Source organism: Fusarium subglutinans, assembly GCF_013396075.1.
Source record: "Fusarium subglutinans strain NRRL 66333 chromosome Unknown NRRL66333_c0000059, whole genome shotgun sequence".
Classification (NCBI taxonomy): Eukaryota; Fungi; Ascomycota; class Sordariomycetes; order Hypocreales; family Nectriaceae; genus Fusarium; species Fusarium subglutinans.
Window position 1 is genome coordinate 27,538 of NW_023502122.1, and position 22,713 is coordinate 50,250.

The 22,713-nt window shown below is 48.8% G+C and overlaps 9 protein-coding genes across 9 annotated transcripts; 6 read left to right on the forward strand and 3 right to left on the reverse strand.

The window, feature by feature from the left end:
- Positions 1-114: 114 nt before the first annotated feature.
- Positions 115-1,515, reverse strand: FSUBG_5804 (Rds1; the record flags this gene model as incomplete). The annotated part of the gene is made up of 1 exon (XM_036683940.1): positions 115-1,515. One exon carries the CDS (start codon positions 1,513-1,515, stop codon positions 115-117), a length of 1,401 nt encoding a protein of 466 aa, XP_036538588.1.
- Positions 1,516-2,569: 1,054 nt separating this feature from the next.
- Positions 2,570-3,285, forward strand: FSUBG_5805 (HHE domain protein; the record flags this gene model as incomplete). The annotated part of the gene is made up of 2 exons (XM_036683941.1): positions 2,570-2,905; positions 2,953-3,285. The coding sequence occupies 2 exons, from the start codon at positions 2,570-2,572 to the stop codon at positions 3,283-3,285; spliced, it is 669 nt and encodes a 222-aa protein (XP_036538589.1).
- A 1,101-nt stretch (positions 3,286-4,386) lies between these two features.
- On the forward strand, positions 4,387-5,281 carry FSUBG_5806 (pyrroline-5-carboxylate reductase; the record flags this gene model as incomplete). The annotated part of the gene is made up of 2 exons (XM_036683942.1): positions 4,387-4,939; positions 4,989-5,281. The coding sequence occupies 2 exons, from the start codon at positions 4,387-4,389 to the stop codon at positions 5,279-5,281; spliced, it is 846 nt and encodes a 281-aa protein (XP_036538590.1).
- An 845-nt stretch (positions 5,282-6,126) lies between these two features.
- Positions 6,127-8,196, reverse strand: FSUBG_5807 (SUC2-invertase (sucrose hydrolyzing enzyme); the record flags this gene model as incomplete). Its single annotated transcript, XM_036683943.1, has 1 exon — positions 6,127-8,196. One exon carries the CDS (start codon positions 8,194-8,196, stop codon positions 6,127-6,129), a length of 2,070 nt encoding a protein of 689 aa, XP_036538591.1.
- Positions 8,197-9,636: 1,440 nt separating this feature from the next.
- On the forward strand, positions 9,637-11,244 carry FSUBG_5808 (Levanbiose-producing levanase; the record flags this gene model as incomplete). The annotated part of the gene is made up of 1 exon (XM_036683944.1): positions 9,637-11,244. One exon carries the CDS (start codon positions 9,637-9,639, stop codon positions 11,242-11,244), a length of 1,608 nt encoding a protein of 535 aa, XP_036538592.1.
- A 909-nt stretch (positions 11,245-12,153) lies between these two features.
- Positions 12,154-13,084, forward strand: FSUBG_5809 (uncharacterized protein; the record flags this gene model as incomplete). Its single annotated transcript, XM_036683945.1, has 3 exons — positions 12,154-12,656; positions 12,707-12,984; positions 13,041-13,084. The coding sequence occupies 3 exons, from the start codon at positions 12,154-12,156 to the stop codon at positions 13,082-13,084; spliced, it is 825 nt and encodes a 274-aa protein (XP_036538593.1).
- A 2,101-nt stretch (positions 13,085-15,185) lies between these two features.
- On the forward strand, positions 15,186-17,004 carry FSUBG_5810 (RCO3 glucose transporter; the record flags this gene model as incomplete). The annotated part of the gene is made up of 5 exons (XM_036683947.1): positions 15,186-15,295; positions 15,351-15,676; positions 15,749-16,171; positions 16,236-16,249; positions 16,306-17,004. 5 exons carry the CDS (start codon positions 15,186-15,188, stop codon positions 17,002-17,004), a joined length of 1,572 nt encoding a protein of 523 aa, XP_036538594.1.
- A 423-nt stretch (positions 17,005-17,427) lies between these two features.
- FSUBG_5811 (uncharacterized protein) lies at positions 17,428-19,308 on the reverse strand (the record flags this gene model as incomplete). The annotated part of the gene is made up of 2 exons (XM_036683948.1): positions 17,428-18,640; positions 18,752-19,308. 2 exons carry the CDS (start codon positions 19,306-19,308, stop codon positions 17,428-17,430), a joined length of 1,770 nt encoding a protein of 589 aa, XP_036538595.1.
- Positions 19,309-19,904: 596 nt separating this feature from the next.
- Positions 19,905-22,229, forward strand: FSUBG_5812 (NAD dependent epimerase dehydratase; the record flags this gene model as incomplete). Its single annotated transcript, XM_036683949.1, has 3 exons — positions 19,905-20,273; positions 20,436-20,665; positions 21,092-22,229. 3 exons carry the CDS (start codon positions 19,905-19,907, stop codon positions 22,227-22,229), a joined length of 1,737 nt encoding a protein of 578 aa, XP_036538596.1.
- Positions 22,230-22,713: the final 484 nt, after the last annotated feature.

The following is a 22,713-nucleotide window of genomic DNA, read 5'->3' on the forward strand; positions in this document are numbered from 1 at the left end:
AATATCATTAAACAGTGGTATTGTACACGAAGAATAGTATTAAACAAGTCCATGAGTCATATCCATCACCCAGCCATCACAAATGCTTAAAGCTAAACTCCATCCATTACTTATCTAACCAGCCTGGTAAACAGCGAGAGCAGCAACGTGAGGGTTAATCATCGTAAGGTTATAAGGCGTAACATAGAGATCCGTATCCGTCAAAGCAAGGAACATAGTTCCGTTGATAGCGGGATCACCCTGCCAAGTCGAGACATTAGGCTGGATGGTGTACGCCGTTCTGTCCTCGAGACTGATGTTCTGAAGAGGAGAATATGTGACGTTGAGCTGAGATACCCACGCAGCAAACTTGGGCTCCTTGACGTTGGTGGAGGTGATGTAGCTGTTGTTGGGACCGACGGGCTTGCCGGGTGCATCCCAGTTCAGGAAGACCTGACGGCCGGGGTAGGACAGAGGGATGGTGCGGTTGTGAGTAATCGCAGCCTTGCAATTTTCGCCGGTCTCAGTAGCGTTTACACAGAGCTCATCCTTATCAATGTCCTTCGTAGACAAAGTATTGGCATATCCTCCAGTCGTCTCATTCCAAACAGCAGACCCATTGATGCGCGCAGGGTTAGGCTGGTTGAGAATATTCAGCGACGGAAAGTTCTGCCAGACAAGTCTCGTCTGATTAGAAGGACAGCTCGAAATATACGGCGCCAACAAAGTCCACGCCCAGCTTTGCGGAATACCAGGTGTATGCCACTCCGGCATAGCAAACGTACCGCCAAACTGTCTGAAGATCATCTGCTGCCTCGCCTCAATGGTAATACTCTGCAGCAACAACTGCGCCGCAGGTCCAGAATTCAAGTGCGGCAGGAAGCCGTAAACGCCAGACTCGCCCCAGCGCGTGAGCTTCTGGTTGAAGTCGATGAACTCGGGGACGTTGGAGACGGGGTAGTTGTACGTGCACTGCTTCGGGGCTTCGGGGCCGAGCATGTTGCTGATTACAGTTGCGTGGCCGATTTCTTGACGAGCCATGTGCTCGATTAAGAAACGGTCCTCATCGTTGATGCCGTACGCGTCGAACTCTTCCTTTGAGAAAGTGGCGAGACCCCAGCGGAAGAGATCGAGTTCAATCCACTCTTGATACAGAGCCAAAGCGAGAGATTGGTAGTCAAAGTCGCTTTGTACGCGATATACAGGCGCAGAGCCGTTCGTGCCAACACCGCCGTCTGGAGTGTAGGGTGCAGGCTGAGGAGCGTTGAGTTTGCCATTGGCGGGATAGTCGAAAGATCCCGGGGGAGGAGGACGCTCAGGAATGGCTGAGGCAAGAACTGTAGTTGAGAGTGCACCGGTGGTGGTAGGTGTTCCTTTGAAGGGGCCGTGAGAAGTCACGAAGCTGTAGGGACGGGGTGTGCCAGCTGGACCAGAGGATGAGACTGTTGTTTGAGCCTCTGAAACAACAGGTACTGCATTGGCAGCACCCACTGCAGCGAGGAGTATCGCACTTCGGAAGAAAGAAGTGGCCGACATGATTAATCAGAAAGAAATGATGTCGAATGCAGTTGGGAATATGCACGAGCAGATCTAGCATTTTATGTGTGTTCATCGGCTATCTTGCAACTACCTGTTCAACTACCGATGTGCATTTCTCCACTATGATGCGTAGAGATCATTATCAATTGTTCCGCCATGTAGTTCGTAATCATGCCGTCAAGTAACTCACTGTACATGGAATTACTAGGGGGACAAGGTCGATGATTCCAAAAGATTGAGTCAATGACATGATGACTATGGAAATAAAAGTGGCTTGACGTTGTATCACCGGCGGGGAGTGGATACCAGCTATGACGGGCGGGTTGATCCGTGGAAAGTCGTTGGCGTAGCTGTGACTTGACTATGGCGTAATGCTTGGGCGATTTTTATGTAGGATTTGATTTCCATCCAGTCTTCACGTACCATCGTCTACTAAAGGTAACAATTCATTTGAATCAATAATTTGTTATCGGGCGTAATTATACTCTAATTACGCCGTTACCGCCAATGTTGCGATGCTCAACTCGCTGTCGATGTGACTGAATGTCCAATTTGACATTCCAAAATTGTTAAAAACTCTCTTTCCGATTAAGTTTTCGTTGCAGCCGCGTACCCGATGAAATCTCGGGGTAATTTCTCCGTCACAATCGGTAAATATTGATCGAGAATCGATCACGCCAACACCCTATCAGAGACAACGGTGCCGCCCGGCCCCGGAGCTAAAGGCCCGGTGAGATGGATTCTCCCTCTGGGGTTAAGACAAAACGAATCATAAGCATGCAGTTACGATACCCTGTAGTTTGATTGGGTGTCGGTCGAAGCATCGTCAGCGGCATCATTTCTGGTGTTGGACAATCCGTCATTTGGTCGCTGGAGGATCGTCACGGAGAGAGCAGTGGCTGCCAGTGAAGCTGGTCATTTCTCCGTCATGGTGTTCACTCGCGGCTTATATGTATACACGTAGGAAGGGGGGTTTTTCCAGAAGGTTCAAATACTTATCAAATTAAAAAAGGAACTCTACTCAATTTCCGAGACATAATAGTTGATACTCATGTCTTCAATCCGTGCCATTTTGACTCCTCAGCTCCGCGCAGCTATCGGACTCCAGCACTTCCGCACTTTCCAGAAACCCATTCAGTTCCAAGTCGCAGCCATGTCGGCTGTCTCAGACGCCATTGTTAAAGACCATCGTGAGCTAAAGGACTACTATAATGAAGTAGTCAACTCCACCGACCACGATCACCAGCAGCGCTTCGGTAATCAGTTCGTCTGGGAACTTGCACGCCATTCCATCGGCGAAGAACTCATTGTCTATCCAGCTATGGAGAAATACATGGGCGACAAGGGAAAACAGTTAGCTGATGAAGATCGTCAAGAGCACCATCAGGTACCTTCACCTCCCTTCCACTTCACCACTTTACTAACAATTTACAGGTCAAGGAGCTTCTCAAGGTTTTCCAGAATCTCAAAGCCCAAGATCCTGAGTATCTTCCCAGGATCAAAGAAATCTGGGGTTTGCTAGAGAAACACATTGAAGAAGAAGAGAACCGGGATTTACCTGCTCTTGAACAGGCGATTAAATCGCAGGATCAAGAGACGGAGAGTTTGGCGACGCAGTTTGCGCGTACGAAGCAGTTTGTGCCGACGAGGAGTCATCCCAGCGCTGGAGAGAATCCGCCGTTTGAGTCGGTTATGGGACTTATGGCGGCGCCTATCGATAAGCTGGCTGATATGTTCCGCAAGTTCCCAGATAAGAGTTCGCTGTAAAATGCATAACTAGCCAATATCATTCGGTAGGCAGAAGAAGAATTGACACAGAATAATTGTTTTGTCTTAATTATCTACTGTGATAATTTTAGAATAATAGGAATAACATCAAGATATCATCATGGGCTGTTTCTTCAGGTTGTTATCAGTGACGTTGCTATCGATAAAGGATAAGGAGCAAGAAACTACCCTACGACAAAAGATCAGAAATTAATCCAAGTGATATCTCGATGCTCAAAAGAAGCAAGGCTTTAATTAAATCGGCAAACTGTATTGGGTTTAAAAGGCTCTCTTCCTTGGTAAATTCAATCTACATGCAATATCCAGTAAGCTTCTGATTATTTACAACCCTATAACATTGAGTTCGCAAGGTCGCTGCCGAGGGTTGCCTAAATTGTCGCCAGGATATTTGCAAGCAATTCATCAGTGAGATTTTATTCTTAATTAAAACAAACCCACCCAAGAGTACCTTGATCTTTATGTAAATTCCGATCTATCGCCTTTATTGAGTCAGGATAGTAGCTTCCGAATGCGCTGGGTCATTCTCAGCATTTTGCTCTTATCTTATCACTCGTTCATGACAATGCCGCCTCTAAGCGGCAGTGCGTGGGGTTGGCAAAGATTTACTCAGGTAGCTCGATAATCATTACCCAGATCTAGCATTCCGTCTATCTGTGGACTAATCAAGAGAGAAGGAGGACATTTAAACTTGAGAAAATTCTCAGCAGATGTGATGAGTAGAGTGTATAAATAAGAAGGTTAGTTGGAAATTATCGACGAGTTTGAGGTGGAAGTCGGAGCGCTGAAGAAAAGATGAATACTAAAATCCTGATAATATTTTAAGAAAATTAGTTATTAATAAGAACATCAATTTTTCTCTTTCATGCCGATGAAAAGCTATCAAATGTGTCACGAATTGCTTCTCCACGCCAGTCATTCCAGGCCGTTATCGCTCATCGCCAAAGCTAAAAGGGTAGCGCAGGGTTAATCCGATGCGGGGTCGGCCATCGCCCCAAACTTTTACGTATCACCAAACTTCAACCCCACGATAAATACACCACCACCAATCTCATCTCCCTCCCTCTCTCAAACACAAACACAATGACTCCCTCACTACAAGACGCCAAAATCACCTTCCTAGGCGGTGGCAACATGGCCGCCGCCATCATCGGCGGTCTCCTCGCCAAAAACATCCCCAAATCCAACATCTACGTCTCCGAGCCCTGGGATGTCAACCGCAACAAGATGGCCGACCTAGGCGTCAAGACTACCGCCGACAACAAAGAAGCCGCCGCCGACGCTGATGTGGTCATCCTCGCTGTGAAGCCGCAGGTCGCAAAGGGTGTCTGCGAGGAGCTCAGCTCTGCTTGGGCCAAGAGGGATAGTCTCCCTGTTGTTATCTCTATCGCGGCGGGTATTACGCTGGAGAGCATTGCGCAGTGGTTCAAGGGTGAGGCGGTCGAGGCGCCGCATATTGTGCGTGTTATGCCGAATACGCCTGCGCTTGTGGGCGAGGGAGCGAGTGGACTTTATGCGGCGGGGGATGTTACCAAGGAGGAGAAGGAGTTGACGTCTGCGCTTTTGGGGAGCGTGAGCAAGGCTGCTGAGTGGGTTGATAAGGAGGAGCTTCTTGATGTCGTTACTGGTATCTCTGGTAAGTTCATCATGAAATGTTATGGTATTGCCATTGCTAACATTTCTAGGCTCTGGACCCGCCTACTTCTTCGCTTTCGTCGAGCATCTCATCTCCAGCGGTGTTGGTCTCGGTCTCTCTGAAGAGCAGGCTACTCGTCTCGCTACGCAGACATGTCTTGGTGCTGGAAAGATGCTTGTTGAGTCTTCTGATGAGCCCGCTCAACTGCGAAAGAACGTCACCAGCCCCAACGGCACTACCCATGCTGCTCTTGTTAGCTTCGAGAACTCTGGCCTCAAGGAGATCGTGGACAAGGCTGTCAAGGCTGCTGCCGACCGTGCTAAGGAGCTTGGAAAGAACTAGATAACGGCGTGGATTATGGAAGTGGTACGCCATTCATAGAGAAAAAAAGTAACACTGTTAATAAAGTGTCTGAATCTGAAGTGTGTATTCGAAGAGTGTGACTATTTAATGTAGGACCTGGTGACCCTTAATTAAGCGATGTGATGTTGCGATAATCGACTACCAAAAGGTTCAGTTGATTGGGATTCCCCCCAGTGTATTGGCCCGATGCATCTCATTTAGACAAGTAAATCGTGTCAATATCTCAACCATAGACCAAACAATCTCCTTTCAATATTACCTATAGGCTGTAATTATTAGTCAAGAAACCAAGGTACGTCCCAGCGTGTGGAGGTCTCGCTTACGATCACGAATCGGCCCGTAAGAGTGTTAGTATAATGTGAAACAAATTAAATTGCCGTAAAGTATGTCGCTGTGTTCCCAATAATCTAGCTTGACACCCGAACAGGCCCTCTTACTGGTCATCGTCCTGCATGATGATCCCGCTAGAATGCACACGTACATCCGCGAGATGATCCCACCACAACACCAGGAGGAACGTGCGCATCAGGTCAGTGCCGAAATCTCGCCTACGTCCATAGACATGTCTACTATAGGGGCATAGGTCCATTAATCTATTCATGCAATAATTCTATTGCTTTTTTCAGAGATTGTTTTATGTAAATCTCTTGGTTTAATGAAACTTTAAAGTTAGGAAGGATAGAGGTGCCCGTAACAAGTATATTTTAGAAGGCTTGCAGGTACATATGGAGCTAATTGTCCTGTGTTAATAGCCACGGATGGATTTACAGTCTCTATCTCTTCTGGCTTGCTCCTATTGCCTATGTTCTCTGCAATGCTCTGTATCAATCCGACCCTCTCCACGCAGACGATACCGAATTCACCTCTATCTTCACGTCCTTCACAACACCGACAGAAAAGAGTGACACACCCGTGCTTGAATCCGGAGGAAAGATTTGTGCTGTTATCGTCTCTTCGCCACGCCCGCCAAAGACCTCAACCGACGACCAATCCAACAGAATGCGTAGTTTAACCTTTCCATCCCTGACAGGCAGCGGAGCGTAGTATACCCCCGAGAATGAGGCGCTGAACGAAGAATCACCAGATGATTCGCGATTAACGAACATCTCATTGGTATCAAAGTCATAACCGATAGCGGTGCCATATTCACCGCCGTTCGTTCGCACGTTCAGGCCCAGCATTTTGGACTCTCTGCCAGGAGCAAAGGTCAAGGTTATATCCATGGCCTTTCCAGACACTGGGAGAGTCAAATTGCCCGTGCGCGTTGAACGCCACTGATTCTTATACAGCATCCGTCTGCTCTCCAAAGATTGCAGGTTGGGATGTGGCTTCTGCATCAGGCGCGCTCTCCCATCAACGGTTTCAAGTGTCAAGACCCGAGGAATGCTCATCGCGCTTCGCCATGGGGAGGTGGGAATGTCCACTGCGTAGGCCCAATCGTTCATCCAGGCGACGGACACGCGCTCGTAATTGGAGAGTCCATTGTAGGTGGCAGCCGCGTAGTAATCAGGACCATAGTCCACCCAGTTAGCTTGTGGCGGGAGTGGTTTGTCTGTGAAGACAATTTCGCCCACGTCAAGATGGCCCCAACCTCCCGTGGCTCGATCGACAAGTTGGATGTATGCCGTCTTGCCAATGAGGTTGGCGACGTTCCAGCTCGTCCATATGATATCGCCTCCGTTGACGCCAGTGGTTGATCGAACTACCTGCCCATCCACAATTAGGTTGATGGCGGTCTCCTGATCGGCTGTCGTTCCATATGTCTCTGGATTGTAGGGATTGTTGCAACATCCGATCTTGAACATAATGTACTTCTTGGAGAGAGTAAACTTCTTGGAGCTGAGAGTTCCAACACTTTCGTCGCCCTTTTCCCACAACGTGAGCACCTGGCCGTTGCTGGGCTGTTGTTTGACGAAATCACCAGTTGGCTTCCAGCTTGATTCTGCGAAGCTGGTTTCATTCCAATCTTCGAATACGACGCTGTCTTCTGGGGAAGACACATCGTAAACATTATTGGCATCTGCGGTGAATGTTGTTCCATCAAAGTTGCCGACCACATATTGGGTTCCTGATCCGCCAGCATGTGCGGGGCCGCCAGGATTGAGTCCGATTACCATCACCCACTTGGTTCTGGACTTTTTACCATCCATGGGAAGCTGGAACAAGCTGGGGCACTCCCACTGGCCACCAACTGCATTGACAGGGCCAAACTCACTGACATGTTCCCATGCCGTGAGGTTTTTGGAAGTGTAGATAAGCAGTTTGTGAAGTTGGGGTAGTGAGACGGTCATGACCCAGTGCTTGCTTGGCGCGTACCAGAAGACGAATGGGTCGCGGAAGTTGAGATATTGGTCGGCATATTGGCTGGGAGGCTCTAGGATGACTGGGTTTTCAGGATACTCAGTCCAGGAAAGGCCGTTGTCCGTGCTGAAGGCAATGGATTGAGATTGCTGACCGGCACGGACGGATTTCTTGCTCGGCAGGGTCAAATCTGCCGTATAAGACGATGTATAGACGGCCACAAGAGGAGGTTTTTTGCCATGTCCAAGACCTGAAGTCATGGCGTCATCAGATACGGCACTCCCAGAGAAATAGAGTTCATTCAAAGATCCTGCTGGAGACTTGAAGGCGTCGAGGGCGACAGGCAACTCTTTCCAGCGCATCAGATCATCGCTGACTGCATGGCCCCAGGACATATTTCCCCAGACGTTGCCGGTAGGGTTGTACTGAAAGTACATGTGGTATTTCCCTTTATGATAGATGAGGCCATTGGGGTCATTCATCCAGTTTTTGGCTGGGGTGAAGTGATATTGAGGACGATAGTCCTCGGTGTAGGATGTTGCACTGGCGGTTGCCAGCAGGCAAGGAAGAAGAAGGGAGAGTTGAAGTTGCATCTTTGAGTGAATGCTTTGAGTTGATTGTTGTGCAGTGAGATTGTAGAGAAACCGTGCAAGATTTATACATCTTTCATTATGTCTTTGGGGATCGAAGTGGCGGATCTATCTGGTCTCAACCTAGGACGTGAAAGAATTAGTGGTGTCTGTAAGCGATCATGCCGAAGCCAGGGTCGATACAACCTTGATCAATAATAATTAGTGAGTCTTTCATGGGTTCGGACGATGCGCGATTAAGTTCTGAACTAATTACAGACGTAGTTGCTTACCAAGATGCCAGGTAGAAGGGTACCTTGGTTGAAGTTGATAGTAAGTTGCACTTACACTGCCAGATATCTAGGAGCCCTGGCGCCTCTGTAGATGGCTTCGGTGATGAGTCTCGTAGCTCAATAGTCGGGCGAAAAATGTGGATATTTCTACCTTCCGTTTCCAGATCAGAAGGGTTGTGAGCTCTCACTCAATATCTATTCCATGTTACTCTCGATTCATATGGCTCTGACATATGGCCACTATTACTTCGATCTTATTGGTTCGGTCAGTAACCTCGCTTCTGATCTGATCTCCCAAGACCCTTGTAGTTGACAAGACTCATATGAGGCATTTATGAGTAATTGATGTGGAGCTAGGAAGAGAGATCACGGCGTTGCGATCTCCTCTCCCATTCCCTTGTTGATGAACCCATGTCGGCTAGGATAGTGTATAGGCGTGCATCGACATGTGATTGCTTTGTACCCCGTTTCTAGCGGCTTTCCAGAATGCGCGAGACCCTCAACTACTGCACCTTGCTAGTTAGCGTAGCCGCTAAAACTCCCCTACTTATGGGGCCCCGCATCAGCGTGAAGCGTGTACGAGTCAAGAACGCATTCAACAGATGACGACTCCGAAGGGGTTCATCCTAACTTGCGTTGATCGGTCTGAGCAGCCGTAAAGTGTGACAAGGTTCAGTTTTATCACCTGCCCAAATGGTCCAAACAACAACCAGTCAAAGCTTTCCTGGTATATCATTCCCTCTTCTATCACTTCCCCGCATCTTCGCAACCTCTTCGTAGTCTGAGCGCGCCTACGTCTAGCTAGACGGCGACCCCGCATCATTAAGATCGAAGTGCTACTGCACTCCGCATGCGCAGGCTTCAACATGGTATCGCTGGTCATAGTCACCCTTGGGCACCCTATCGCCCTGAAAGGAAATCCGTATTTCGCTGTCTCTTGTGACCATGGGACAGCCGCTCTTTGGTGTGAGACCCCACTAGTCCTATGCTGGGACTCAATGTGATCTGGAGGGGGAATTGTTCGTGAAAGCTGACGTCGTGTAAGCCCTCAGTCAGGTTGTTCATTTCTTAGGTAAACAGTCTATATAAGTATGAATAATAATAGGACTTTCGAATAATTTGCTTTGCCAGATAGCATCACAATCTAAAACGTCGTGCATCCATCGCTACCATGATGCGACTTCTCTCACTCGTCTCTCAGATGCTGGTGATCCGTCTTTCTTGTCTCCTGTTATTCATCTTATTTGCCAGCGCAGTACCACTTGCTACCACCAACACCCGTCCCAGCTATCACATCACGCCTGAGCAGAAATGGATGAGTGATCCCCAACGTCCATTCTTCCTGGGGGATGAATGGCATCTCTACTACCTATACAACTCCAACTTTGATAGCTCAAATCCCGGCTCAGGGGGTACGGAATGGTATCACATCACAAGCACCGACATGGTGCACTGGACTCGCCGGGGCGTAGTGATCGAGAAGTACAAACCGAACCCTCCCAGTGGCATTATACTCGGTGACATCGAGACCGGCAGCGCCGTGGTCGACATAAACAACACAGCTGGCTTTGGCCGGAATGCCGTCGTGGCCATTGTTACACAGATGGCGGATGGGGTGCAACAGCAATCTCTTTTCTATTCCACCGACAATGGGTACAGCTTTCTCCCTTATGAGGGCAATCCAGTAATTCCAAACCCAAGCCCAAGTACAAAACCTGCGTTTCGAGATCCCAAGATCTTTTGGGATAGCAACGAGGGGCATTGGGTTATGTCTCTCGCAGAGGGTGATAAGATTGGTTTCTACACCTCTATGGATCTGAAGACTTGGGCGTATGTATCCGAGTTCAAGCCTGATAACCATGGCGTGGACTTGGGCACCCTCGAATGCCCAGACTTATATCAGATCGACCTAGACGGTGACAGCACAAAGCGCACCTGGGTTCTTGCGTTGGGCGCCAACGGCTATCGCTACAATAGGACGACCGGCACTGCATATTGGACCGGGGAATGGGACGGTAACGGCTTCACAGCCACAGAAAGCTTTCCGCAATGGATGGATGACGGGCCTGATTTCTACGCTACCGTCAGCTGGGAAAATCCCAATAGTAGATACGGCAGCCGCTATGCCATTGCCTGGATGAATAGCTGGGATTACGCAGCTTCGCTCCCTTACTACGCGGACTTTGCTGGCCAGCAGAGTTTGGTCCGTGAGGTCAAGCTCAAGACTATCAACGGTTCTCCCACCTTGGCCAGCATCCCAATAGGGGGATATGAAGAGATTATCGCATCTCCCGAGTCCGTGAGCGACAAGACCATCACAACGGATCCTGCGTCTGCATCCCTCCCCAGCGACATGGACCAAGGGGCATACATCATTCGCGCCACCATCTCCAAGAATGACGGCGACGAGGGCAACGAGGTCCGCTTTGTCATAAAGTCTGATGGGACTTTCAACACGACTGTCGGTTACGACTTTGTGAGTTCCCAGGCTTTTTTGGTTAGAGACTCAGACGGTTCGGCGACGGATTCTATGGCTGCGGACCCAAAGCAGGCGTACGATACCGTGCGCACAGCGCGGGATCCGACAGGAGGGAGCACGGTCAAGCTGGTCATATATGTGGATTGGAACTCGGTGGAGATATTCGTGAACGATGGTGTAGCAGTGTTATCAGGGCTGATTTATCCGAACCAAGGGGCCAACGGTGTTCAGGTTGTGTCGGATACAGGAAGTTTGACGTTGGTTTCATTTAGCTACGCGGTTTGTGAGAGTACTGACTAGTTGTTGGTGTATTGCCTCCCGAGGCGCTGCTGAAATTGACAGACTTAAGACTGGCGGTATCAGGACAAAGCGGGTTGTGATCGTCATTACTTAAAGGCGTACTGGTCTAGTCCCAATTGGCCAAGCCGTGCAGACAAATGGGCTGGGTAGCAGTCATTCACCCGCAAGATGATTATCTGCAAGGATGTTGGTTTAGCTCACCATCTAATTCGAGGGCTGCAGGCCCTTGTATCTGGGCGGACGAAGAAGAATAGATCGGCAAAGGGGGATGGTGTTTTCGGATCCCATCTTTCCAAGGTATCAGGAATCGCACATCATTAGCCTGGCCTAGTCGTGGGTGGTGGTCGCCTGGCTACCGATTGATTCGTGCTGGGTGGTGTGATGAGGTATGACGAGTGCATACTGCTCTTCTCCTTGGCTAGTTTAGTCTTCATAGGTTGGCCGTTGCCGTTAACCCGTGGACCTGCGTAGCGTGCCACCCGCAAACAAAGCACTGTACAAAGAACAAACTAAGAGCACTTGCCCCCCTACTAGGTCGTCGTAGCGTTGCATCGACTAGGTGGTGAGGGAAAAAACTGCGGAAAGACGTTGGTCGGAGATCAGCGATTTTTGGTGCAAGTCATTCCGCTGTTTTTCCTTACCCCCAGGATTGAGCATCCCCGCGACCCCAGCCCAGGCTAGCTATAGCGTGGGGATGAGCAAATTAGTGGCCAGCAAGCCTGCACCTAGACGAACTCACTGGAGACTAGCGGTCCAGCAAAGGCGGGGTAAAGTCAATGGGTTGGGTCCTGCTGATCTCTATTAATATGCACTGTCTCTGTCTCGTCTCCACCCTGAGCTGCTCTCGCTTTTCTTATCGTTCGGACCAGTCTCTGCCTCACCCATGTCTTAGCCTGCTGTGTCGTCGCAATGTCAGTTCCTGCGGCATGGCCTTCGAGCCCGGCGAAACTCACGCTGGAAGCTTGGTCGCAAGGCTGTATGATTGGCGCTTTGATCATCATGATCGGTATCACCTTAGCTAATATGCGACGCGGTGTCATGTTACATAAACTTATCTTGATCGAGGTGAGCATCTTACCCAGTATCGCCTTCAATAGACTATCATCTCACAAAATTTCCAAGCTCCTTCTGGCGATGCCAAATGGTTTCTTTACCTTTTTCGATCCTCCGACCTGGGGATGGTATCTTTCCTCGACTGTTATTTTCCTTATCATCTCATGGAATCTACACAACGTCATCGCCTGGATGAAGAATAAGCCCTTCCTCTCAAAAAGGAATAATGCTATATATATTGGCAGCATCATACTAGTCCAACCTTACTGGGTCCTTGAGATCTACGCCAACTTCACGTACTTCAACACTGCTAATACCCATCTTTTCTCCTCAACCCGACCGCTTGAGGCTGTCTGCCGGTAAGCATCACTACCAAGAGCTACTGAGTAGTTTTACTGATATACGTTAGCGATCCCTGGTGGATCTTTACCGCCATCAACCTTTTTTGGAACATTAAATACCGTTATGAGTTCAAACCTCTGGAGATCATCCGTATATCCCCTCGGTTCGGTCTTTTACTGTTGAGCATGTCTCTCAGTATCATCTTCATCATTGTTGACCTTCTCTCCGTTACGCCTGTTATCCCAATCGGTGTTATCAATCCATTTTGGAAGTTTGCATTTATCTTCAAATGCTTCACCGACACGATCGTTCTAGACGACTTCAAGACCGCACTGGATAAGCTGAGTCGGTACAAAATGGAACAGAACTATCCCCTTCCTTTCAGCAGACCTAGCAGTCAGATCCAACACCAGATGCCGAGGCCAGGCAGGGAAGTCTTCTATGATAGATGTTATCGTGAAAGCTTGAGCGTGACAGTTGAGCATTTAGAAGGGGCCAACGATTGTATAATTAGTGCTCCGGCACGAGCAAAAGGGTTTCCTAATGCTGGGCTTTTAGGCAGAGCACCGTCATAACGCTCTGGGACCACCTGTGGGAGCAGTATCACGCTCAACTTCGCTAGAAAATCCAACCGAATTGCGAGTGCCTTTATCCTCTGACCGAAATCCGTATTGTGACCATTTCTTCAATAAGTGTAGTTAAATGGAAGCCTATGGACCTCAACGTGCAAAACTCTCCAGTCATAACCCCGAGTGCCACCATTTTGGTACCATAGGCGGAACCGAACGTGCTTATGAGTCAGGAGTACATTGGCCAAAACCAACTTCCTTAGCTGTGAAGAGGGCATCCCGAGAACAGCGACTAGGGTGATGGGGTAGAGCTAGAATTCGTCTGGAAGCACGGCGCAGGACGTTCTATGCATGCACAGTCGGAGATATGGCGGATGGTATGTACCATACGGCAACACCGGATGATGATGCTTACTGGACCAAAATCCCCTCACAACCTGGTCGTTTTGTCCATAATTCTGACAGAGCTTTGACAATTCCCTCACGTGAGATGCAGCACGGATCAGGCGCTTACTCAAGCTTGGAGATTCATCATTGAGATAGCGCCCGTCGAGCATTGACCAGCATTGGCGGGGTGGTTACGTTCTCGGATCCGATAGGTTAGATCAAATAGTAAATGATGATCAACACTCAGGCCCAATAGTGGAAATGGAATATGCATAGGAGGACAGAATGGGCTTGAACCCAAACAGTGAACCTTGTCTAGACTGAGGCTATTGGCTAAGGAGGGGCTCTCGGATTGCCATTTGTGTGATAGCCAACCTCAGGAGCGTCATGGTGCTGCAGATGTCATACCACAGTATGTATAGTGGCCCCCGCAATGCATCGCTGTGCTTCGAGTGGAAACAACGCTAGTAAGCGATGTGTCTGCTAACGGGCTTCTGGAAAGGAAATGGAAGTTGGGATGCCACCAAGACGTCCACTTGTCTTGCAAGTGTTACATCGCGTCTTGTTGTCGGCACGATAATAACACCAACCCTGGACGGTCATTGGTAGGGATTAGGCGAGACTGAAGGTGTGTCGATCAAGCTTGTTTTTGAGCAGCGTTTTAACCTCCATTGGGGATAACCTAGTTGCGCGGGGGAGCGGGGGGGATTGTAAGGAAGTATATCCATTTTCCCTGATTGGGGACACTGGAGGTAGCTACCCTTCTCCTCGCAACCTTCTCTCATCGCTTAGACTCCTCATCTACTCCGTATAGGGAAGGTATAATAGCTCTTATCTGAACCCGAAATGGCCTCACTTTTGTCGATCATGGCCCAAGCAAAGAACTCCGCACGATAGCTCAGCTCCAACAACCAACAGCCCAACCCCGCACTTGACATGATGCCATCCCCAGCCCAAAGTCCGAATACCGCTGCAGGAGAGATGCAGATGACGGAAATTCGATGGTTCAAATTAGCTCCGGCTTGACCGACACCTTCTAGAAACATTCTACGGTCAAGATCGCCCGGCTTCGCTATCGCAGCTGCTTAACCATGTCGAAGTCGTGCATAATCCTGGCTCATTTGTAGAATCTTTGAACCAACGGATGAACTACTTAGCCATGGGAGAGATGATTGGCTCTATTCGACGCCGTCTTGCTTCGATATTTCCGGGGTTTAGGATAATGCTTCTCGAAGCTTATCAACACCAACTAGAGTGACGTTCAGTCACAGTGGATCTCAATGGACGGATGGGTTGGCGGACATGTGAGAAGAACGTCGCCGACTCGTATTAGTCTTTGCTAAAGCCAAATGCGATCAAACACATTGGCCAAGTCACCGATCAAGGGTCAAGCTTGGGTGAAATCACCAGAGCTCAGCCAAAGATAAAGACAAATCTCAAACCTGCGAAGAATCTATAAGAGGTAGGTTGTTTCCACAACCCAGATCATCTTTACAACAGCAACCATTCTACTCACAGCAACCAGATATCCCCTTCTTCACTATTCTATCTTCCATCTCAGCAAGAGCTCAGTACCCTTCATCCTTGAACATGGGACTTTTTAGCAAAGTGTCTCTTTCGAGGCCCCACGATGAACCTGGAAAAGCGTGGCCAGCCATCGCCGTGGGCTTCTTCGTTGCCTTCGGTGGTGTTCTCTTTGGGTATGCCACCTCCTCCCTCTCTCAACAAGCTCAAGGTGACTGACCTGTTCTATAGCTATGATACTGGCACCATTAGCGGTATCCTCGCTATGCCTTACTGGCAGCGCGAGTTCAGCACTGGTTATATTGATGCTGATGGAAACCCCAACGTCACTTCGTCTCAAGAATCAGCTATCGTGTCTATTCTCTCTGCGGGCACATTTTTTGGTGCCCTTGCCTCGCCTCTCTTGTCTGATTGGCTTGGTCGCCGCCCTGGTTTGATGATCTCGACTTGGGTCTTTAACCTTGGAGTCGTTTTGCATACTGTCGCGACGGATATTCCGTTGTTCCTGGCAGGCCGATTTTTTGCTGGCTTCGGTGTTGGCCTTATCTCTGCTACTAGTATGAACTATGCGTATCCATGTCTTGCAACGGCTAACTCTCTTTAAGTTCCCCTCTATCAGTCTGAAACAGCCCCTAAATGGATCCGTGGTGCTATCGTTGGCTCCTACCAGTGGGCCATTACCATTGGTCTTCTTCTCGCCGCCGTTGTAAACAACGCAACTTCGAAACGGGATGATTCAGGCTCCTACCGAATCCCTATTGCGATGCAACTTGCTTGGTCTCTTATCCTCTTTAGCGGACTATTGTTTCTTCCAGAGACTCCACGTTTCCTTGTGAAGAAGAGTCAGTTGGACAAGGCGGCAAAGTCCCTTAGCCGCCTTCGAAGATTGCCTGCCGACTCCCCAGAAGTTGCACACGAACTCAATGAGGTTGTAGCAAACCACGAATTCGAGATGAGTCTTGGGGAGTCCTCCTATCTCCAATGCTTCAAGCCTCCCATGCTCAAGAGACAGCTCACGGGTATGGGTGTTCAGGCGCTACAGCAGCTTACAGGTGAGCACAACCCAGCCTTAAGCAACCACCCAAGCTTTTTGAATAATTCTGACTGTTTCCTTAGGCATCAACTTCATCGTAAGTTCAACAAAAGCTACCTCTAAGAAGCTTCGAGCCAACTGACAATCTTGTAGTTCTATTACGGCACCAAATACTTTCAAAATTCGGGTGTGTCTAGTGGCTTTGTCATCTCGATGATCACTTCAGCTATCAACGTTGCATCGACAGTGCCTGGCATGTATGCAATTGATAAATGGGGACGCCGACCCATGCTGTTATGGGGCGCCGTTGGCATGACTATCTCTCAACTGATTGTTGCTGTCTGCGGCACTCTGTCTACCGGTCAGTACGACAACGGCGAGATTTTTATCAAGAATCTCGGCGGGCAGCGAGCGGCTGTGGCCTTTGTTTGCATTTATATCTCCACCTTTGCAGCTACTTGGGGTCCCCTCGTTTGGGTGGTGACAGGAGAGATCTTCCCGCTTAAGACACGAGCCAAATCCCTCAGCATCACGACTGCTACAAACTGGCTACTTAACTGGGCTCTGGCCTATTCTACGCCATATATGGTTAATTATGGCGATGGAAACGCAAACCTGCAGTCTAAGATCTTTTTTGTTTGGTTCGGTTGCTGCTTCCTATGCATTGCATTTGTTTGGTTCTTTATCTATGAGACGAAGGGGCTCACTTTGGAGCAAGTTGATCAGCTTTACGAAGAAGTCAGCGTCGCTCGTAAGTCGGTTCACTGGGTCCCGTCTTCGTCCTGGGAAAGTCGTCAGGGCCACAATGTGAAGAATGAGGAGGATGCAGAGGTAGAGGAAGTTGGCAACTGAGGGTAACACGGTGGAAGATGTGAATAGTCTTGGAATCTGGAAGCTGGTGAGCTACAGCTAGGCCTTAGCGGGAACAGTAGTTGTGACCCGGATTCATAAGATATTCTGGAGGAGGGCAACAGCAGCCAAGTCTTCTCTCGTGTAATCTACTTTGAGAATGACAGGCGGGCAGGTTTTGGTTGATGGAAGGTCGGCGGTACTTGTGGTTGTTCGAATGTGTTTGTTTTCTCTTCTTCTCTTGTCGGGCCTGTTCCTTTTATCTAGATAGCTTTCTTCTCTCGCTCAGAGATAACTCAATCCATATCGTATCTCGCAAATTGGAAATACTCGCGTGAGCCTGCATAACCACCTCCGGACGATTCAGTGACAGTCTGGCCCTATGACCACATAACCAAGTATTGCACTATGTGCAAATAGACATAATTACTCCACAGTTTCCCAAATATCTCTCAACCCTATCATCTCCCGTGACATGTTATTTGCCTCTCGGAACCCACTGCTCATAGCCTCAAGCCGCCTACTTGCCTCAGCGCCAAACCTATTGTCCCACCATCCTATGGAGTTATTCCCATATTTATAAGGATCGCGGGACCCCCACGACGCGATTGCTGATATCCCCTGATCCTGTACACTCAAAACTCCCTGAAATGCTGCCTCCCGATTCTTGATTTGCTGCATCTGTTTCAAAAACTCAATCTGCCGTATCGTCTGGTCATAGATGCTTATTCTCTCAGCCGCAAATGTCTTGAACTCTTCTAGCGCGCTATCTGACTCTGCAGATCTAGGCGGCCCGGCTTCACAGACTTCTTTCCATATTCCACGCATCCGTGGCGACCAGATTTGACACATCTGATATTCTTTATACACAACTCCCTTTATAGTTAAGTCATTACCCAGGGTCGTCGCAGATACGAAGTCGTAATAGCACTCTTCGCAAAAGAGTAAACCCTCGTAACCCCACCACTTGGCGTCTTGCAAAGCGCCGATGCGTGGACAAAGAGGGACTCGACAGAACTTTACCGCAAAGTCGGAAAATGCATTGAAGTTCCCCGTGTCGTAGGCCTCGAAGAGCTTCTGACACAGCCGTTCATATCGCGGCGCCGACGGGCAGAAACTACATAACATCGGAGTCTGAAGCTCCTCAGGGTGCAAGGAAATCTCGGCAAAGTAATGATCTAGGCCTCTGCTCTTGATGGCGCCTGCATAACAACCTTGACATATTGAGAATTTGGGACAGTCGCTGACCAATGTGAACCAACGTCCATCTGTGATGCCTGCCGACGTGCAAGCCTGGAGACCGCTGATGGTTCTGACGGCTTCGACAAAGACAGCATGGTTTTGCTGTGAGATGGCAGCTTCCAGCGCCCATTTAACTGATAATTGACCAAGAGCGCAAGACCATCGATGGTACGAGCCTGGTGGTGGTACCGAGGATATGTATTCATTGGCAAAAGCCTCGTTGACCAAGAAGTCCATGTAGCAAGTCTTGCAAGTGGCGAACAAATCCGCCACGCCAGGAGAGAGTGCAAGCCACTCTCGACTGTCTGCCTGAACAGCCGTCCCTGTACACTCTTGTTGTATTAGACGCTCATAGGCTCCCACCGCAAATGCACCCCAGTCATTGAGCTTAGCGAGCCTGGCCACAGACTGACGAGTGTATGGGTATCCCATATGACAAACTGTAGTAACGGGGCCTTACAGACTTTCTCGGCAGAATCTAGCTTCAAAAGCGGTACCCGCTACGTACAGCTCGTAGCATGATTCACAAGCGATGAAGCCTTCAATATCGTTGTCAGACATGCGATATACGATCGCCTGAACACTATGTTCAACCTCAGCGCCAGCGTTGCAGGGTCTCACGTCGACGAGCCTGCTCAAGAACTCGCACAGCTTCTCTATGTTGTTTGTTTGCAATGCCTCTGGCCAGAGGGCATTCTTTATTCGCGGCAACCAGAAGCTGCAAGACACCGGTGGGTCGCCCGTCATTTCTACCGCTTCGAAGTGGCTTCTTAATGATGAGGACGCAATATGATTGTTATAGCAAGCCTCACAGATGAAGTAGCCTGGTGTATCCTTGAGATGAACCCATATCACCGGGTAACCGATTCGTCGGGCCTGTGGGCAGGGTGGTGAGCCTGCTGGGACGGCATCGTACGTTACAGGAGAGACAGTTGTCGAATGCTCTGATTGGACTTTCATACGTGAAACCTGGTCTGTAAGTGCAGCCATAGTCTCCAGGCCTGTGGATGACTGCTGTTGATGCTGCTGATGACGACGACCGTCCGCTGGTTTCTCATGGGACATTTTGGTAGGTGTTTGTTGCGGGTCATCTGGTGTCGGAAAGTGGTTCCCTTCTTCTCTGTTTCGTGTGGGAAGAGGGGGTAGGTGATGGTTATCAAGGTAGGACAGAGTTACATTCTAATCAGCAATTCTCGGCTTTGTGTAGAGGTTCGGTTTTGATAGTACTCCGTATGAGCACTGAAGTTTCAACAATGGGCTTGGCTTCGCATTTTGCAGCTTCGAGTCTATGTTTACAAGTCAGATGTCAAATACCTATAGCTGCCACACTTGTTCGGCAGAACGGCAACGGCTGAAATCCGACGTTGCCGAAGCTTGTCTGTGTGTTCTGAAGGGCGACCAGTAATGTTATGAGGATTTGACTCCGGAGTGGATCGTCGAGTGCCGGTATCAGAAACAAACCTGCGACAAGGCTGAATTGGACCAAAATTAGCAGTTTTAGGTCTAGCTCAATATTACGTAGCTGTTGAGCCACGTGCGTATTGACGTTTCTTCTAAAAATAAGCCCCCAATACATAAATGGCATGCTTCCCTCGTCTCATTCATCAATCGAGCTCGGATGATAGCTTGAATCTACTCCTATAATACAGTGACTCAACAACATGGGACCCAAAGTAAGCCTAGCCCGAGGCGTTACCCGACCTTACGAAGCTGAAGAGTTGGATTATTTGAAAGATCCGGTGGGCCTTGAAACGAACGACAAGAGACACGTTCGCTTTGAATCACAGCTCCAAGTTCCCAAACCTGGTCAGATTGAATACACTCGATTGCCCAAACGCGGACGAAATATTATCGCCAGGGTCTACTGGGCCTTACCGGGGCTTATCCGCTTTGCCATCATCATCTTTCCCATGGTCGCCATATTCATCATTATTTTACGCTACATCTTTAGTGGACGTGATGTCCTCGGACTTAGCGCCACCTCGTTGACCCTTGTGTGCGCAAATATTGGAGTTGTTCTTCTCATAGGCGTAAGTATACAGATACTCTACGGGTGCCTTATCCAGCAGGAGGCACTTTTTTCTTTGTTCCCAGCATCTTTGATGAAAGGTTTTCAGCTTCCATCCATCTCGATGCCGAAATATAGCAATGCCGCTTCCCGAGTTATTCACTAACCACTCTGTCTAATATAGCTTGTCTTAGACTCCTTGGTCGTACTTCGGCATGGACTCCGTTTACCACTGGCCCAAAATGAGGCAATTGAGTTAACCTCCCTTGCATTTGTGTGGTGCTTCTTCGTCTTGTGGGCTACAACTGGTGTCGTCCTTTGGTTGACTTTTGCCGCTTTTGAGGGCAATATCGCCGAACGCTATCTACTAGCGCAACAGTTTGACGCCAAAATATCACAACGTGATGCTTTGGGGTTCGTGACGTCCTGCATTGGGAATATGATTCCAGAGCGAAATGCCACAATCAGCGACCTGAATAAATGTTTTGAGGGGCTCGGTGTACCTTCGAATGTTGTATGACAAAGGCACGTCAAATGTTTGTTGGCAAAGGAGCAAAAGTTGACTTGGCTAATGCGACAAAGGACTAGCGGCAGCATCTTCTGACCCAGACCATTGAGACAAGACACATCCTCCAGGCTCTCAGCTGTATTTGTAACTGCGATGAGAAAGCTCAGTCCTTCATTAAATATAACGCTTAACGCTGCCAAGTCTAATCTATGTGTATGTGTTCGATGGATTGGCGATTGCATGCTGATTTATAATCTCGGTCTCTTATTACACCGATTCTCATGGATGGCATTAGTAATGATGTAACTTCAATGAATGCCTTAAAGAGATAGGCTTCATCACCAAGCAGTGCACTACTGTCCTCGATCGACTTATGTGACGGAATTGCGTTCCCAAAAATCGGCAGGCATGAACACCAAGACAGTTTTAGTCACAGGAGCAAACGGTTACATCGGCAGAGCCGTGGCCTGTGCGTTTGTGCGTGCTGGGTGGGTTACGTACGGTCTAGTTCGCTCGTCAAAGTCCATCACATCGCTCGCAGCTGAAGAAATACTGCCAGTGGTTGGCGCTATCGATGACATTGCCTCGCACAGCGCGATCAGCGATGCCCTTCCACCAACACTGAACGTGATCGTATCCGCTACAGAGAACATATCAAATTATGCTCCGCATTTCAACAATATTATCACGCTCCTTCGAACCCTTTCAATATCTAGCTTGGCCAATGGTGTTCATCCTCTGGTGATCTTTACTGCAGGAAGCAAGGACTATGGTGTTGGACCTCACTTTGCTGATGACCCCAACTTGACGCCGCACGATGAGCATTCACCTCTCCACCCTCCTCCATTTGCTATTCCCCGAGTACAAAACACGCCGAAGCTGTTTCAAAATTCCGATGCATTTGCAGCTGTGCTCGTTCGACCGACTAACGTATACGGCCGAGCTTCAAGTTATTACAGTGCCTGCTTTCGAGTCGGCTCCAGGGCAGCGTCAAATAAAGACTCAAATCAGCAACTCCTCATCGCGCCAACTCAGCCTAATTGGATATGCCATGAACTGCATATCGATGACTGCGCTGAAGCTTACGTCGCTATCGCGTCTGCACCAAGAGAAACTGTCGAAGGCGAGGTATTCAATATCTCGTCTCAGAGTTTTGAAACAGCAGAAAAGATTCTTGATGCGATTGTAAAGGAGTATGGGCTTGCAGGAGGAATAAGATATGTGGACCTCAAAGACTTGAAACCTGATGAAGATTCGTCACTGGCAATGGTGGTTGGTTTCCCGCAATGGACGTGCTCACAGAAGTTGAGGAGAGTCACGGGCTGGACAGACCGTCGCTTGCCCTTTTCAGATGCAATACATGTTTACCGACTGGCCTACGAAGCGGCCGCACACTTGAGGGACGAGAACGTGGAAAAGATTGGGAGAACTACTGGGGTCGTAATGACTACGATACAAAGTCCAGACTGATGATTAAGATCCAACTTTCTCCACGGTACTTAAACTAGGAAAGACTTGCATGAATAGCCTGGTTGCCTTGGCTTAGTGGAGCAGATTGGTACGAAACGTAAGGTAGAAGGAGTAGAAGAGAATAAAACGGAGGAAGTGAGAGCTGGGGAAGAAGGAGTTCCTGTAAGTCATAGCTGTACATTTCGATCAATTAGGGTAGAGACCCACAGAATCTCCCTGGTGGCTCCTGGGGAAAACACATTATCACCTGGATGGTGGAGTTTCTCTTACCATTGTCCTGTTATATAAGAAGAACCGATGACGAAACTTATTTATGTTTTGGCCAAAGAGATGTCTGCAATGAATCATTTTGCCTTGGAGTGCTACTCTTAGGTTCTAATCGATATTGATGAGTAGTTTGGTGGTTGCTGGGATAAGCTGTGACTTGATACGCTTCTGGTATGTCGGCCAGTCCGAGATTGCCTTGATTTCGTCCAACTTTTTA